This window comes from Typopeltis vanoorti, chromosome 1, assembly GCF_054136105.1.
Source record: "Typopeltis vanoorti isolate ZY-2024b chromosome 1, IOZ_Tvanoo_1.0, whole genome shotgun sequence".
Taxonomy (NCBI): Eukaryota; Metazoa; Arthropoda; class Arachnida; order Uropygi; family Thelyphonidae; genus Typopeltis; species Typopeltis vanoorti.
Window position 1 is genome coordinate 187611530 of NC_143549.1, and position 19239 is coordinate 187630768.

The window sequence follows — 19239 nt, forward strand, 5'->3', positions numbered from 1 at the left end:
GGCTCCCTCAGCAGGCCCTCTTTGCCAAGCCAGAGGGTGAGAGGCCACGTGGAAGGCCAAGGCCTCGCTGGATAGATTATATCCAAAACCTTGGGTGGACACGTTTGGGAATCCCACCAGAACACCTGAGCTTGGTGGCAGAGGATCGTGACCATTGGAAGTTCCTCTTGCAGCTGTTGCCCCCACAATCCAATTAGGAAAGGTGGGCGTTGAAGATGTATGTATAATAATAATAATAATAATAATAATAATAAAATATTTTGAATTTTAATTTGTTACGATTAAGAAAGTGATTAAATTTGTGAGATGGCAGCACTTGTATCGACTGTTTGACACTGGACACTGAGACATTATTTGGGTAATGATGGCGGAAGAAGAGTTACCGAAAGGTTGGGAGAAGCGGATGAGCCGCTCTACAGGTTAGGAAGCAAACCATCGTATGCTATTTGCGTTAATCACTACAGCTGTTGATTTATGCCGAATAGAGCATAATGAATTCGAAACGTTGTGAGATATGCATTAAATATCAGTGAGAATCAATGTGAAAAATAACGTGAAATTAATTACTCAGTGAAATTGGGCAGTGAACAATCGCTTTCATCCCTTCCCTTTCGTCTGTTTAAACTTTTCTAATCACCCTAACTCCCGCAGTTATTAAGTCATTTGATATATACAGGATTCATAATGTTAGTTACGCTGTACATATTTTGTTTTATTTTTTATTTTAGGAAGAAGGGAATTTTTTAAGGGGGGGGGGGGGGAGTAGTTTTAATCCTACTTCCTGAAATGCAAAATTTCGAATTTGATCTTATTATCGTGTAATGCATCTTTACAGAATTATGAAATACGTTATGTGAGTGATTAAGTTGCGTAAATCCTTTTATTGGCACTAGTTCTTTCATTTGTGAAATGATCATGTTTCATCAAAACACGATATGACTGTTTAGATAAGTTCACATGACGTTCTCATCCTGTCTATGTTATCATTTATAACTTAAATATGGTCCTTGCTTTACTGCCATATCAAAGCGGTAAGAAAAAGCCCATATGAATGTACCTAGAAATGCTCATAAACAGCCCATAAACTGTGCTGTTTGCAGTATGTGAGTGCATTAACAGCAGATGATATATCAGGGACAAGAATGATAGCCTATATGTGTGATGAGCCATAAATTTAATACAAAAATCACTTTATACGTGCTACTTTAGATGACTTTTTATGAAAATTTAAGATAATTTATGTATTAAGTAATATCTTTAATATAAACTTATTTACTTGACATTTCAATTCTGATGTCATTACCATTTGGAGTAAATAAATATGGGTGCTGGGAACCTTCTCCACCCATCTCAAACAACTGGATTTTAGGTAATAAATCCCAATGAAATTCATGTCATTCATCGATGTAATTATTAGCCCCCTCCCCCCAACATACACACATGCTAGTGAAAATGTTAGGCTTATTTATTTATTTTGGAGTTTGAAATTAGGACAGCCTATGTGTTTGCATATTTATTTATTCCAAATGGTAATGACATCAGAATTGAAATGTCAAGTAAATAAGTTTATGTTAAAGATATTACTTAATACACAAATTATCTTAAGTTTTCATAAGGAGTCACTTATGACATTTTCCTGATTTTTGTATAGAAATTCTGTGAAATAAAATTTAAGCATTTTTTTATATTTATCTGATTTGGAATCGTCATAGGAATTTTCAAAAATAGGGGATAATTTAAGAGGGAAAAAAAAGGTTTTCATCATATAATGTCACCAGGAATATATTTCAAAACAAAGTGAGTCAGCAGGCATATCAGAGAAAGAATAGTGTCTGTAGGATGAGGAATTATCTTAGCCACTTGGGTGTTATTATGATGTTTCATGGAGTCAAAAGGCACTATGTGAATTCTGTGTTCACTGACAATGTTTATCACTTTGCACCTGAAATGCTTTCACACTTCATGTTCTAATCCTTAGTCTACCCTGCATGATGTCCTCACAATCTGTTCTGGTAACACATTCCATTTGCTTACTCCTCTATTCAAAGCTATTTCTTACTCCCTTGTTCACCACACTTTTATACAACTTCCAGGAACAGCCTCAAGTGAGGTATCTTCATAGCTCATTTAGTAATAAGAGATGCCATTTGGTTGGAAAGACCTGGGTTCAAATATCATCTAGATGCAGAGAATTTTATAAGAGCTTTTCAGCTGAAGGTTGAATAATCTCATATGCAGGGTTTTTCATTCTGGAAACTTGGATTTTTCATCATGCAAAACATGCAAACTTGTGGGATGAGACAAACACTGTTAACAAATATGCACTGACCTTATTAGCCCAATTCCAAAAAAGCCCAAACCTTATTTTTGTCTGTCTTCCTCCCTTTCTGTATTTTCCATGATGGAAGATATCTCCATTATCCATCTAGAAAATGTCTACAAACTTTTATGCATTTTATATCACTTATTTTCTTCCTATTTGTCACAATGATATTTTTTCCATCTGTCTTCTTGGCTTACATTCCATTTATGTCATTACCATTGTGATCTGCTTTTGAACTTTCCCATTGTTTTTCATTGCTCTGAAATCTAGGTATGTGTAGTCCAGATGCATTCAGAATTCCAATACAATGGAGTTACTTCCTACTTATTAGCAGGGCTTGACAAATTATGGAAAATTCTACTCACCACAAAAAAAAATGCATTTACCATTTTGTTTTTAATGATATGTCTCAGTAAGTCAATGGAAGGGCTATAAAATATCAGTAGTGCTGCATCTGTGCTTTTAAAGCTAAGAAGATTGTTTAGAAAGTTTTTTTTATTATTATTATTAAAAAGATGTTGAGCTTTTTCCAGAGTGCATTTACTTGTTAGCTGGCAAAATCTACTTGCGACATGAGTGGGTGAGTGTACTTGTTGAGCTCTACTCATTAGTATCCTTTCCACCAGTGAAGTAACCTTGTCCTCTTCAGTTTTGCAGTATGTCCCTGTATAAAGCTTTCCAGCATTTAAATACATTAAACCAGTGTTTCCCAACCTTTTTGAAGTCGCGGACCCCCTGTAGCGAATGCTAATATGTCGCGGACCCCCCCTGTAGCAAATGTTAATATGTCGCAGCCCCCATGAAATCCAAAATGGAAATTTTTTATATTTTACATATAAAGATGAAGTAATAAATTACAATTTTACAACACTAAATGTGTCATTTATGACAATGCAATACTGTTATAAATGGAGATATTCGGAAGAATATGAACATATCAATTAGGCCAGGTGTGAGCAACATGATAAGATAAAGTTTAATGAAAATAAACTATCCCACGGATCCCCTTTGAATTACTCGCGGACCACAGGTTGGGAAACACTGCATTAAATGAATGTTCCTTACTTGTTGGCTCTTCAAGTCCTTCTGCAGGACTTCTTCTCTTTCAGCAGCATTACTGATAACTCTCTTCAGATTTATATACTGTAGATTTACCTTTCATGATTGGACTGACATAATACAGTTTGTAAATCTCTTAACCTCTACTTTTTATGGATTGTGCTTTCGTAACAAACCTTGATTGATTTGGCAAAGGCTGTATTTAAATGATGAAAATGCACTAACATTTTCCATTTGGTAAAACTATTCTTCTTTGGATTTGTTTATTATATTTTCAAATACAGTTATATATTTTAATCAACACATGTGATATTGAAATAAATGTTACCAATATTTTATTACATTTATACTGCTTGAATTAAGAACACTCAGCTACTGTTTGTAAGTTGTTTGCACTGAAGAGACTGATGATATTTCGACTTCATGTTGTATGTGTGTGTTAGTCATTTAGAATAAGCAGACAGACATAATTTACTTTTCTTGAATTATAGCTCATAAAATCATGAATCTTACAAGACCTTGATATTGGTTGCAATTGCAACAAAAACTTGACAAGAATTGAGATTTATGTTGGGCTTATGAGGTTTCTGCATTGTTCTGGTAATTGTACTGGTAATCAGTAGCACATTAAATCTTCACACTAACTTAGAAAATATGTCAACTTTCAGAAATATGACAACTTAGTAGTCAATGACTAAAGTTCAACTAAAGAATCACACAAGAAAATGTAAATGTCTGTGACAACAGGAAAGTCATCTGTTATCTCGGCAAATCAGATTCAAAGTAGCCACTTGCACTTTTATCTGCATTCCTCCCTCCCTCTCCTATCTTAAAAATGAGAAGTTTCATGGAAATTTTTTTATTTACCATAAAAAGGCACTTCAAAAAAGCACTTATACAACTAATTAGCTGTAAATAAAGGAGAATGAAAATAAATACTAATGCGCTGAATTTAAATCCAAATACTATTAATAAAAACAAAATTAGAAATTGGGTAAAATTGTTGGGTGATGGAATTTTTTTTACTATTTTTTCTGAACTCGGCTCCTAAAAATCTATAAGAATCAATTGTTATTTCTCCAACAACTTTTCCATTGCAGGCCTGTGTAATCAACAGGTTTCAAACCCTATATGGCACATCAGTAATGTGCATGTTGGCATCAGAGTAAAAAAGAAAGAAGGTATTTGTTATGTTACTTGAACAGCTGAAGATTGTAATCTTTGGTGAAGATAGAGTGAAGGATGCTGTTGCAGAGATCAGAGTTAGATGGAATGAAGGATGAGTTGGTTTATTGAGTTTGAACCCGAAGAGTGAATGAATAGATGAGAATTTATAATTTATGCAGTTAGCATTAATATATGTGAGAAGGGTGTCTTGAGTGGAAAAGTATACCAAAGTGTTTGCAGGCTGAAGAAGAAGCCACTGTGTAAATCAGTCCTTGCAGCTAATTGTAATGCCAATTATGAAAAGATAAACACTGTCCTTGGAAATATTTGTAGAAAATACAGGCATCAGAAACTGAACATCTCTGTTAAAGAGAGTGGAGTGAATTAGTGAGATAGATCATTAATCAATCTGATTACTTTTTTTGCTGAATGAAGTAGTTTTAAGTAGCTCTTTCAGACACCACTCCAAATGTGAGAACCATATTTAATAGCTGGACAGATTTGTAATTTCTATATTGAACTAATAGTTATTCATGGATGTCAGTGCAAAAGAGAACCTAATTTTTTGGATGCTGAGGAGGCAATATTTGTAATATGTTTATGTTAAGAGAGATTCCTCAGATTATTCAAATCTGAGGAAGAAAAATCTCAATTTCTTTAGAGATCTGGATGTTATCAAAAGTAAGAGATTTTTAATAATAAAACAATGTTGAGTTTTACTAGCATTAAAATTAACAAGGCTATTAGTCAAAACCCCATGAAGAATGGTTTGGAGAGCAGTATTTAAGATTGTAGAATTTGTTATTCTAGAAGTTTTGGTAATTTTTGTAGTGCAGAGCTTGTCAAATGAGAAAAAGGAATACAGTACTGTCATCAGCAAAACTGTGTATAGCTATCTAACTTCTGCAACCATGTCATGTTGTCAACTTTTTCTCTGAACATACATTATGCGATGGTGTGAGTAAGTTGGAGAAGATGATTGACGTATAGAAGGGAGGGAGTAAGTGAAAGAACAGTCTTGTGGAACATCAACAACACCATCATTGCCCATACATGGTACTATTGTGTTATAGGTCTTAATGTCTTGTGAGTAGGGTCAATAAAAAAAAAAGCACAAAGTTTGAGGGGGAGGAAAAATCTGTCATCATATAATTATATCATACCATTACATAATGTATGGTCAGAGAAAAAGTTGGCAACATGGTTGCAGAAGTTAGATGGACCATATAATGGAGAAGCTTACTTAATATGCCTTTGTGCCAAACCCAATAAAATCCCTTAGAGATATCAAGACCACTTAAGATTCTCCAACCTTTCCTATGGCACTTGTTTGAAGGTGGGTAACATAAGCAAGAAGATCCCCCTGTTGATTGACAGTAGCTGAATCCACGCTGGTAATCATTTATTAGTTGACAGGATTTACAGTAGTTAAAAATCAAGTGTTAATGCTTTTTTGTGAAATGCCATTGGGACCAGAAGATTTTTTTTGGTGTCTAGTTAGAATAAGATTCTTTCAATCTATTTCTAGCAAAATCCAAAGAGTATTGAATTTTATTTGTTCGGAATGGTAGGACATTATAATAATCATCTGCGCAATAAGGGGCCAAAGCTGTATAACTTAAGGGTCAAAGCTGTATAACTGAGAGGAGACCTCCACATAGCCTTTAAAGGAATGCAGAGAACCGACCAGGACTTCTGACCTAATGGCCAATCCTCACCTTCTCGTGGTGCACCCTTTTGGGTATCTACCTGGATAATGAACGAGGATGAGCTGACAATTTGGGATTTAGCAGACCAAATTGTATTCTTATTGGCTTAAACCAAAATACAAAATGATGATACAACATGACAAAATTTCGTGCAGGCTGGGAGCTTTGCCTGGTTAAACAAGGCCCCCATTGTTTTTGCCAGGGAACCAGAGCGAACAGCGAAAAGTCAGCTACTGGAACAAATCTGAAAACACACCCCAACTCAACATCACCAGAGTTAAAGATCGGTACTATCAACGCAAGAAGCCTGAATGGCAAAGAAATGGAGCTAGCTGAGGAATTAGATAAGTACCAGATCGACATTTTATAGGGGTGACTGAAACAAAAAAGACCAAAACTGGTGAGATCTTTCTGAGCAATAAATACAAAATGTTATACTCAGGCAATAACAATCAAGGAAACGGAGGAGTAGCCATAGTATTCAACACTAAATATGAGGCTAATCTTGAACGGCAGGCAGTCTCAAGTAGAGTGATGTGGGCAAATATCAGAATGGGGAACTGGACAATGAGACTTCTTTGTGCCTATGGTCCCACAGAAGGTTCTACTAAGGTAGAAGTGGAGGAATTTTTTGAAGTTCTAGAAAAAGCAACTGACACAATGAAAAAGGAAAAGTTGGTCCTTGTTGGGGATCTAAATAGCAGAGTAGGAAATGATTGTCAGACATACAAAAACATTTTGGGAAAATTTGGAGAAAAGAGCAAAGCTAATAATAATGGCAAATACCTGTTGGATTTCTGCTCAGGACATGGACTGGTTATTACTAACACCATGTTCCAACATAAAAATGTGCACAAATTCCCATGGAGAGAAGAGGCTAGGAATAAGAAAAGTCTCATTGACTATGTTATTGTTGATAGTGATGTTTTCTCCCTGGTGCAGGACACCCGACTGCACAGAGGATTTGAAATTGGAAGTGATCACTATTTAGTCTTGAGCAGGATAAAATTGAATTTCATGTTGAAAACAATGACATGTAAGAAAGTTTTAAAGCGAATAAAAGTTGAGCAGCTCTCAGATGTGAACTGTAGACTAAAATACACAAACATTATTCAAGAAACAATGAAAGAGTTTGAGAACAGGAACCAAACCTTGGAGATTCACTGGTAAGTCCTGAAGAAAAATTTGATTGATTCAGCCAGAGAGAGGCATGTGTTGAGATTGTCTGCAAGGATAGAAAAATCAACTCCATGGTGGACACAGGAAGTTAAAGAGGCAGTGAAGGAAAGAGAAGAAAGCATATCAAAAGTTCCTAGAAATAAGTCAGCTTGTGCTCTTAGAGAATACAGAGACAAATGTAAAAAAGCTAAACACTGTGTAAAATTAGCTTAACGAAAGTCATGGGAGGATTTTGGCAAGAACATAGAAAATAAATATCAAGAAGGTGGCAAAATATCCTGAAGGTTGTTGAAGAAGCTTAGAAATGGAGGAAAGAGTGCTATAAAAGGAGTTAGAGATGATAAAGGTGAAATGAAAATGGAAGAAAAAGATATCCTTGAAGTATGGGGTAATTACTTCGTAAAATTGCTAAGTGAAACAAGCAGCGATAGCACAGTGGTAAAAAACACTGACGAGGTATACAGTCAGGAATACATATCCATACTTGAAGTAGAAAAAGCCATCAGAGGCTTGAAATGTGGAAAGTCAGCAGGAGTAGATGATATTCGACCAGAAATGCTGAAGTATGGTGGTATAAAAGTCTTACAGTGGCTGCATTGCATGGTTCAGAAGGCCTCGACATAGGGACGAATTCCCGATGATTGGAGTAGAGCTCTCATAGTACCCATATAAAAAAGGGAAATAAAACTGAATGTGTGAATTACAGAGGTATTTCCCTACTGAGTGTTCCTGGTAAGATGTATGCAAGTATACTCGAGAAACGGTTGACAAGAATTGTTGAAGAAAAGCTTGGTGAATAGCAAGCTAGGTGGTGAAGGCCAAATAGAGGCTGTCAGGATCAGATCTTCACTTTATGACAGATAGTTGAGAAATCATGGGGATATAACAAAGATCTGTATTTAAGTTTTGTCGATCTGGAAAAGGCATATGACAAGGTGCCAAGAGAGAAGCTATTCACTCTTGGCACCTTGGCACAAAGTGTCTTAGATGATAGAAATATAAGATCTGATAATGTTGGAGTCTTGACAACTAACAGACTGATTTGGAGGAAAATTGTAGATAGGAAGCTAGTAATCTAAATTTTTCATGTAGTACTATCACATCCTGTACACCCTTTGAGGGTACATGGCAGGAATTTGATGATGATGATCTGTGCAATAATTAGAGGAAAAGTATGAAGCCAGATGATTAGCTTTTTCTGTTGATAACAGTGTAGTTGAATCATCATGTTCAAAAGGTATGGAAGAGACCAGAATGCATTACTGCCATTTGGATGTGATGCAAGTTTCTTGCTTTTAGACCTTTCAAAATCAGTTTTGGATGTGCTAAGTCACTTATAGCTGATTTGATATAAAATGGAGGATGGAGATTTTGATAAAAGCCAGTTGCTGTATGCTCTATTCTTGTGCAGTTTGCCCACTTGAAAAATCAAAATTTAGATAAGGTATGATAAGATAAAGTGGAATGGATAATAAATATTTCCTTACTAATAATAATTATTATAGTCTTCAGTACAAATATTTTGATCAGAAGGCAATAATTCATCTAAGGAAATAAGGCATAGATGTCGCAAAGATCGCCTTGCTTGGCATTCTTATAATGACAGATAATAAAACCTCTAGTTTGCTTTTAATTGTCTAGAAGACAGACGACATTATCTACAGCATACAATGGTCACTAGTGTGAAAGAGAACTAGAGCATTTAGAGAGTGGTTAGGTCATATGGTATTCTGTCACCAGTGATCTGGTAGGCATTCTCACATGCCTACCAGATCACTGGTGATAGCAAATGTCTTAGCATCTCCACCTGCTTCATCTGTACAGTTGGGAAAGGAAAGTCAGTTGGAGTTGTGAACGTTAACTCTCTAATGAAGATAATCTCACTATCAGGAAATTTGGACTGGAGAAAATTATCATTTGAAGAAAGGAAATAAATAATATTAATAAAAAAATTTAGAATGGTTGCTGGCATTAGGGAAATAATAGCGACAATAAATTGAATTTGATAGAATGAGGTTGAGGTATTTTTAACTAAACGAGTTAAAAAAAAAAAAAAAAAGAGAGAGAGAGAGAGATAAGAAGAATAGATTGCACCATCCAGATTCAATAAAGTAAGGCGAAGAAACTGATTGTTTTGGTTGGCACAAATGATTTGAGAGGCGAGAAGTATTCTATGAGGGAGGATGTAAAGGGTTAGAAGAGGCAAAACTGAAGAGCGAGAAGGTGAAGATCGTAAGTCTCCTACCACACTATGATAGAGGCGAACTGAAGAGGAGGGCATTGATATCTAATGAATCAATACGTAGGTTGTGCAGAAAGAATGATGTAGGATTTGTGAAGCTGTGGTTTGTATTTGATGGAAGGAAGGATTTGTATAATGCTGATGGACTGCATCTAAATGGTTTTGGTGTTAGGTGTCTAGAGAGAGAGAGAGAGAGCTTTCAATTAGGGTGGAAGCAGGTGAGTTTGTGTGAAGGCACAACGTGAGTGAGTGTGAAAATGACCAAGTACAGAATCTAGTCTCTCAACCAAAAATTATTGGTTAGTGTAACCTCACCAAAAGTTATAGGCATTAGTGGGGCTTTGCTAACAGTAGATGATGTAATTACATGGATAGAATGTGCAGGGTTTAGTATTTTCAGGGAAGATAGGGAAGATAGGATGGGGGGGGGAGTACTGTTGATGTTAGCAGATGAATTGCAGCCAAAAAGAAGAGAATATTTGTAGCAGTCTGATGTGAGATCAAGGCCAGTAAGACGACATATGCAGTTGGTTGTTGCTATTGCTATAGGCTAAATAGTTCTACAGATGATCTGGAAGACATGCATTAGCAAATTAGTACAATGAGTACAGGTTGATTGATTATTATGGGAGATCAACTATGGAGATATAGACTGGAAGGAGGAAGATAATGTAGCAGGAAGGAAATGGAATTTATACACATACTAAGAGATAATTACTTGAGGCTGCATATGATGGAGGGGGACTAGGAGAATGAGAAAGTATTGGACCTGGTCATAGAATCTGAAGAGCTATCCGTAATGAAGGTGGCCAATTGCCTCCGATTGGCAAAAGTGACCATGTGGTCTTGACTTGGGAGATTGTAAAACATGAGGAATATTGTCAAGAAAGGGTATATGTGGAACTACAAGTCATGGGTGGTTATGTGAGCTTAGGAGGAAGCTTAAATCAATGTCATGTCATTAAACATTGCAAGGTAAGGATGTTAATAGTGCATGGGAAATAGTCAGGTCAGGGTTATGCATAGAGAATTTCATCCAACTCTTTCAAATTGTGTCCTTTATAGTGCCACCTCATGAATCGCATCTGATGGAAAGATTATTCACTAACTGACTTGGAAATCTCATGAAGCATTACTATTATGTTTCATCTAGTATATTATCTAGTGGCAGGCCTGAGGAATAATTGTTCTGGACCTTCAAACAGAATCTTCTGTTGGATCTTCCATGATGTCTAACCATTCCAAAAAATATCAGTCACATGTGTTGGAAGAAATATGTGTTTGGTGGGGGGGGGGAGTAACTAGGACTTTGCTTGGAATCTAAACATGCCTTTTGGCCACTTCAAGCTTCCATTAAGCTAAGTTCTAGTATTTCGTATAGTGATGAAAATCGTCTGTTTCCTAGTGAAACTTAGTACCATAGGAAGTTCACATTTCTTATATTATGAATTCCACATAGGAGTATGGCTCGATGTGGCACCCGATAATTTACTTCTAAAATGTTTTCTCCATTCTGATTGGGTCATTACTGCCTATCATCTGGAATATATATCAAGAGCTACAAATAGGCCTGCAAACATGAAGGTGTAGGCAGAAGTCGAAAATGCTGCCAGAATCGATGTTCTTGCCACCACTGTGTAGAGTATGTCAATCTGCAGCCAAAACATCAGTTCCATCAGCATTTTAGATTTCTAAGGTTTAGTCCTAGACAATGTTCTCTCTCTCTCTCTCTGATTTAGAAAGTTTTTTACCTTGGGTATAATATATGTTAAAGATACCAAGCTATTGTATATGTATATAGATATAAACTTGGTTTTAATCCATTTCTCAAGTAAGCAAACAGACAAGTAAGTCAAGTTTGCGCCTGCAAGTAGTGCAAGTCTGGGCGACTCCGTACGTAGTGCAAGGCTTAGGCAACTCGTGGTAAAGGTGGAAAAAGCTCTGATCACTATTCTTAGTATTTACCCTTAATGCAAAGCACATCTCCTTGAGGAGATGTATGATGCTATGCATTAAAGGCAAGGGGCCACTACCCAGACCTGTTTTGACCTTTATTGAGGTCTCATCAGTGGGAGCAAGGTTTAGAAATAACAAGGTTTAATTAAGACTTGCACTACGTACGGAGTCGCCCAGACTTGCACTACTTTCAGGTGCAAACTTGACTTACTTGTCTGTTTGCTTACTTGGGAAATGGATTACAACCAAGTTTATATCTATATACAAATAAAATAGCTTGGTATGTTTAACGTATATTATTATTATTATTATTTTTTATTACCACCCCAAGACCTCATGGAGTCAAAGACTCATCTGGGAGGTCCTTATATCACACACACACACATCTCATCATACCGTGTTTTAAACACATTCAAACTCTTTGCAGACACCACATTCTCAGGCAAGGCATCCCAATCATTCAAAACTCTGCACGAAAAAACCTGCCTCTCACTCCCAAACTCACACCCTCTTTATACAGTTTCCAGGGATGACCTCTGGTTCTCTCCTGATCTCCCACTATTCTCTGTAAAACTTCTCCAGCATTGATCCTATAACAACCCCTTACCAACTTGTAGGTCTCTATCATATCTCCCCTCTTCCTCCTGTCCACCAGACTCTGCAAATTACATCTCAATCTTTTCTCATACTCGACATTCCAGAGGTCAGAAACTACCTTAGTCAGTCTCCTTTGGACCCTTCCCAACATCTCTACATCCTTCTGAAAACCCGGTGACCAAATCTGGGTACAATAGTCCATGTGTGGCCTAATCAAAGCCTTATACAAGGGGAACAAGAATCTCCCTACACGTCAGTGTCCTCTGCATCATTCCCAGAAGCCTTTGTGTTGTCTTTACAATTTTGGCGATGTGTCCCCTAAATTTTAGATCCTTATCCACTATCACCCCCAGATCTCTTATTTCCTCTACCACCAACATTATATTCTCACCAAGCGTAAATTCTGCATCCCATCTTTGTTTTCCTCAGGGGGGGGGGATGCTTAACGGTCAAAGCTGTATAACTGAGAGGAGACCTCCACATAGCCTTTAAAGGAATGTGGAGAACCGACCAGGGCTTCTGACATAATGTCCAATCCTCACCGTCTCGTGGTGCACCCTGTTGGGTATCTACCTGGATACTGAATGAACGACGATGGGCTGGCAATTTGGGATTTAGCTGACCAAATTGTATTTTTATTGGCTTAAACCAATATAGAAAATGATGGTATAACATGACAAAATTTCATGCTGGCTAGGGCATTGCCTGGTTAAACAAGGCCCCTGCTGTTTTTGCCAGGGAACCAGGGCGAACAGCGAAAAGTCAGCTACTGGAACAAACCTGAAAACACACCCCAACTCAATATTACCAGAGTTAAAGATCGGTACTATCAACATAAGAAGGCCTGAATGGCAAAGAAATGGAGTTAGCAGAGGAATTAGATAAGTACCAGATCGACATAATAGGGGTGACTGAAACAAAACAGACAAAAACTGGTGAGATCTTTCTGAGCAATAAATACAAAATGTTATATTTCAGGCAATGACAATCAAGGAAAAGAAAGAGCAGCCATAGTATTCAACACAAAATACGAGGATCTTCTTGAATGGCAGGCAGTGTCAAGTAGAGTGATTTGGGCAAATATCAGAATGGGGAACTGGACAATGAGACTTATTTGTGCCTATGGTCCCACAGAAGGTTTTACTAAGATAGAAGTAGAGGAATTTTTTGAGGCTCTAGAGATAGCTACTGACACAATGAAAAAGGAAAAGTTGGTCCTTGTTGGGGATCTAAATAGCAGAGTAGGAAGTGATTGTCAGACAAACAAAAATGTTTTGGGAAAATTTGGAGAAAAGAGCAAAGCTAATAATAATGGCAAATACCTGCTGGATTTCTGCTCAGGACATGGACTGGTTATTACTTACACCATGTTCCAACATAAAAATGTGCACAAATTCCCATGGAGAGAAGAGGCAAGGAATAAGAAAAGTCTCATTGACTATGTTATTGTTGATAGTGATGTTTTCTCCCTGGTGCAGGACACTAGAGTGTACAGAGGATTTGAAATTGGAAGTGATCACTATTTAGTCTTGAGCAGGATAAAATTGAATTTGATATTGAAAAGAATGACGTAAGAAAGTTTTAAAGCGAATAAAAGTTGAGCAGTTCTCATATGTGAACTGTAGACTAAAATACACAAAGATTATTGAAGGAAAAATGAAAGAGTTTGAGAACAGGAACCAAACCTTGGAGATTCAGTGGCAAGCCTTGAAGAAAATCCTGATTGATTTAACTAGTGAGGCATGTGGTGAAGTTGTCTGCAAGGATAGAAAAATCAGAACTCCATGGTGGACACAGGAAGTTAAAGAGGCAGTGAAGGAAAAGAAGAAAGCATATCAAAAGTTCCTGGCAAATAAGTCAGCTTGTGCTCTTAGAGAATACAGAGACAAATGTAAGAAAGCTAAACGCTGTGTAAAACTAGCTAAACAAAAATCATGGGAGGTCTTTGGCAAGAACATAGAAAATAAATATCAAGAAGGTGGCAAAGTATTCTGGAGGTTGTTGAAGAAACTTAGGAATGGAGGAAAGAGTGCTGTAAAAGGAGTTAGAGATGATAAAGGTGACATGAAAATGTGAGGAAAGAAAGATATCCTTGAAGTATGGAGTAATTACTTTGAAAATTTGCTAAATGAAATAAGCAGTGATGATAGCACAGTGATAAAAAACACTGACCAGGCATGCATTCAGGAATACATATCCATACTTGAAGTAGAAAAAGCCATCAAAGGCTTGAAATGTGGAAAGGCAGCAGGAGTAGATGATATTCGACCAGAAATGCTGAAGTATGGTAGTATAAAAGTCTTACAGTGGTTGCTCTGCCTAGTTCAGAATGCCTGGACAGAGGGATGAATTCCCAATGATTGGAGTAAAGCTCTTATAGTACTCATATATGAAAAGGGAAATAAAATTGAATGTGAGAATTACAGAGGTTTATCCCTACTGAGTGTTCCTGGTAAGATATATGCAAGTATACTTGAGAAACGGTTGAGAAGAATTGCGGAAGAAAAGCTTGGTGAAAAACAAGCTGGATTCAGGTGAAATAGAGGCTGTCAGAATCGGATCTTTACTTTACGACAAATAGTGGAGAAATCATGGGAATGTAACAAAGATCTGTATTTAAGTTTTGTCGATTTGGAAAAGGCCTATGACAAGGTACCAAGAGAGAAGCTATTCAATACGCTACAGTTATATGGTATCAATGGGGCATTATATCAAGCAATAATTAGTCTTTGAGTTGTAAGTCAGCAGTTAAAATTGAAGAAAGTACAGGAAGATGGTTTAATGTTAAATCTGGTGTGAGACAAGGATGTACATTATCCTCTCTGTTATTCATTATCTATATGGATCACATTATGAAGGAAAGTGGTATTAAACATGATATCAAAATTGGAGATGTTAATGTCAGCTCTTTGCTTTATGCGGACGATGTTATACTCCTAAATAAATCCGCTACAAGTCTGCAAGATTTTCTGATTAAATTGAATAACTGTTGTAATAGATATGGTATGACGGTCAGCAATAAAAAGACAAAGACAATGAAAATAGGCAGAATTGTTGAAAATGTCAACTGTGTTGTGAATGGAGAACCTGTGGAACAAGTAAGACTTATCAGCTACTTACGCACGATTTTTAGTGAAGATGATAAATTAAATATAGAAATAGACAACAGAATTAACAAAGCTGGTATGGTAGGAAGTCAATTGAATAAATTCATATGGAATAAGAGAGAAATTAATCAGAACACTATATTAGCTGTGTACAAGACAGTATTCAAGCCAATTTTAACTTATGGATCTGAGAGCTGGGTCAGAAGTAAAACACTTGACCAAAGACTAGAAACCGCAGATATGCGAGTCCTGAGAAAGATTAGAAGCGTGAACAGATTGGCATCAATGGCAATATCATATTAAAAACAAGGATATTAGGAAAGAACTTGATATTGTCAACATCCAGGAATGCGTTAGCAGAACTAATCTCAGGTGGTATGGTCACTTATACAGAATGGGCAAGGAAAGATTAGCAAAATAAGTGTTCACTGCCAGGTTGGCAGGAAAACGACCCAGAGGAGGACCAAGATATAGGTGGATTGATACGGTACAAAGTGCCTTAGACGATAGAAATATAAGATCTGATAATGTTGGAGTCTTGACATGTAACAAACTGATGCGGAGGAAAATTGTAGATAGGAAGTTAGTAATGATGTAAACTTTTCATGTAGTACTATTATATCCTGTACACCCCTTGAGGGTACATGACAGGAATTTGATGATGATGCTCTTTGTTTTTCAAATTTTAAAACCGTACATTTTGCAACATTGAATTCACATCCCCATTTCTGTGCCCAATCACTCAATATATTCAAGTCTTCCTGTAAGTCCACAACATCTTCACTACACTTTATGGTTCGTCCCAACTTTGCATCATCTGCAAACAACTGAATATCTCCATCCAAATCTTCACCTATTTCATTAATATACAAGTTAAACAGTAATAGACCTAAAACAGATCCCCGAGGCACTCCACTAGTGACTTTCCTTTTCCTGGATATCGCTCCCCCATACACAACTTGTTGATACCTATCAGATAGCCAGTGTCCAATCCAATGCACCAATCTAATATCCAACCCCATCTGCTCTAGTTTGACTGTCAACCTATTATGAGGTACTCTATCAAAAGCCTTTGCAAAATCAAGTATAAATACTGTGTATCCTTTTCCTCTGTCCAAGGAAGCGGTCACTTTTTTGTAATAAGTTAGTAAATTATTAAACATGACCTTCCTTTAGCAAATCCATGCTGTCCATCAAAGATAATACCATTGTTATCAACCCAACTCTGGATCCTAGTTCTGACAAGCTTCTTCAACAACTTAACCACAACACCTGACACACAGATAGGCCTATAGTTTGACCTATCTCTGTGTGTGTCTTAAGTTCGATCACCTCCTTTATGAAGTGGCAAAATCTTGCCCTCCTTCCTCTCCTCAGGAACTTGACCAAGTGCAAGATTCATATCAAAAAAATATATCAAGGCAGGTGTCAACTCTCTGGCACATTCTTTCAGAATATTTGGTGATATATTATCAAATCCCACAGTCTTATTAACATCTAGTTTACTCAACTCTCCATACACCTCTTGCTCACCTAAAGTCAATCTCTCCTCCCCATCATCAACTGCTCTCAATCCCTCCATGAAGTCACATTCACAAGATTGAAAGATCTTTGTGAACTGTTCATTAAGTATCTCCACCACACATTCTGCATCAGCTGTCTTTATACCATTTTCTCCAATGAATGTCATCCTTACATAATTATTCTTTCTTTTGCTGGCTACATATTGAAAGAATTCCTTAGGATTCTTTTTGGCTTCATTAGCCAACTGCTGTTCATACCTCTCTTTAGCTACCCTCACCAACCAAGTCACCCTCCTTGCTTGGCCTTTGTGGACTTCATGTTATTGGTTATTTCCACTTCTCTTATGCTGCCTCCACAATGCCCTTTTTCTCTGTATCGCATGCTTAATCTCTTTATTCATCCATCTCACACCCACCTTATTTAACTTTCTCACCCTTGGAATACATTTAGACATTGCATCTACTAAACAGTTTTTGAAAATCCTCCAAGCTGCATTGATCTCTTTTCCAGCTAACTCCTCATTCCACTACACCTGCAAGCTGTCTCCTGAGCTGTTCATAATCACCCCTTGTAGTTCCACATATACCCTTTTCTCACAGAGGTCCTCGCACTGCTGGCAACCACCGAGATAATCACCTCATGGTCAATCTCACCAATTGGTGGATGATTTGACACCTCATAATTATATCCTCTAATGAGATGACCAAATCCAAGACCCTCAAACCTTGTGTGCCCTCTGTTACATACCGTCTGAGGTAGTTATCCCTTAAAAAATCCAGTTGCTATCTCATCATTCCAGTCTGTATTGCCATAATTAAAATCACCCATAATGATCACCCTTTTCTTATTTACTTGGCTAATTTGATTGTACATTTCATTATCACCACCATCCACATTACCCGGTCTATAACAACATCCCACCCAGTATTTGATTCTATTCACCTCTATCTCACACCATACTGCCTCAAAACCACTGGCACTATTTCCCTCTTGCATCTCTACTTTATATGAACATAACTCTTTCTCTATCATCAATAGCACCCCCCCTCCCTTTTTTACTCCTTCTGTCCTCATGAAACACATCATAACCTTCTCTCTATTCCTATCAGAATGTCATCCTCTTCCAACCATGTCTCACTTATTCTGACAATTTTTGGGTGAACAGACGCAATTAGTGCAACCATTTCATCTGCCTTGTTTCTTATATTTCTAGCATTTGTATACAAACACAACAGCTCATTTCTGGATCTACAGCTAGTTCCACTGATGCTACTCACTCAATGTGATCTCTCCATGCTCAACTGGGGCCATTTTCCTTTCTGCTTTTTCATTTTAAAACCCTTTTCCATTCCAACTGTTTCCTCTTGATCCCTGGTCATCCCATCGAGTACCCAAAGTAAAAAATTTTCTACATCTATCTCTCATCCTGAGATTTTTATTTAATAAGGTCAAAGCACCTTATGGTTACTTGTTTTGGTAAAATATTTAAAAGCTCTGTATTACTTAAACCTTGGTATTTCTAAGCCTGGCTCCCACTGATGAGACCTCAGTAAAGGTCGAAACCGGTCTGGGTAGTGGCCCCTTGCCTTTAATGCATAATACATCTCCTATAATACATAATGCATCATACATCTCCTCAAGGAGATGTGCTTTGAATTAAAGGTAAATACTAAAAATAGCGATCAGAGCTTATTCCACCTTTACCACGAGTTGCCTAAGACTTGCACTATGTACAGAGTCGCCCAGACTTGCACTACTTGCAGGCACAAACATGACTTACTTGGGAAATGGATTAAAAACCAAGTTTATATCTATATACGTATAAAATAGCTTGGTATCTTTAACGTTCTCTCTCTCTGATTTTTGCTGGCCCATGTGGGCATGAAGAAACTTTTGTGCACTAGTTTCCAGTCTCAGACTCGTTGTGTACACTAATGTAATATTTCTAATATTAATCTTGCTTTTTTTTCATCTAGCTGTAACCTGTAAAATTACAAGCACTAAATTAATTTACTTAAATCTTTATAGCTACAAAAATCTTTGCAGTTTGCACGATTATTCAAGTTCAAGTGACTGTACTGTCTAGACAGTAGACACTAAACAAATATGCCTTTACCACTTGCTGACATCAGCATCATTTCTCCCACATGGTACAGCCTGAAAATTACTCATTGGAGTGTATTAAATTCGAATGGATTAGAGTAATATTGGAGTTGGAGATATTACTAAATAAAATATCGACAAGTATGATTTCTCATATAATTCATTTTTATAGTACGTTCAAAAATTAACTGTAAATTAAAAATTCTGAAAGCAAAAATTTCGTGTGCACAGCTTATGCTTGGTCTGATCATTTAATTCATTTGTTAGATCGAC

General features: G+C 36.9%; 1 protein-coding gene across 1 annotated transcript in view; it reads left to right on the top strand.

Moving 5' to 3' along the window:
- Positions 1-334: 334 nt before the first annotated feature.
- The window catches only part of LOC150110711 (peptidyl-prolyl cis-trans isomerase NIMA-interacting 1-like), an 83265-nt gene continuing 64360 nt past the window's right edge, over positions 335-19239 (top strand). Inside the window, exon 1 of the mRNA XM_090400372.1 lies at positions 335-419. Coding sequence (XP_090256498.1) covers positions 362-419 — 58 coding nt within the window. The 5' untranslated portion in view covers positions 335-361. The remainder of the gene's footprint in view (positions 420-19239) is intronic.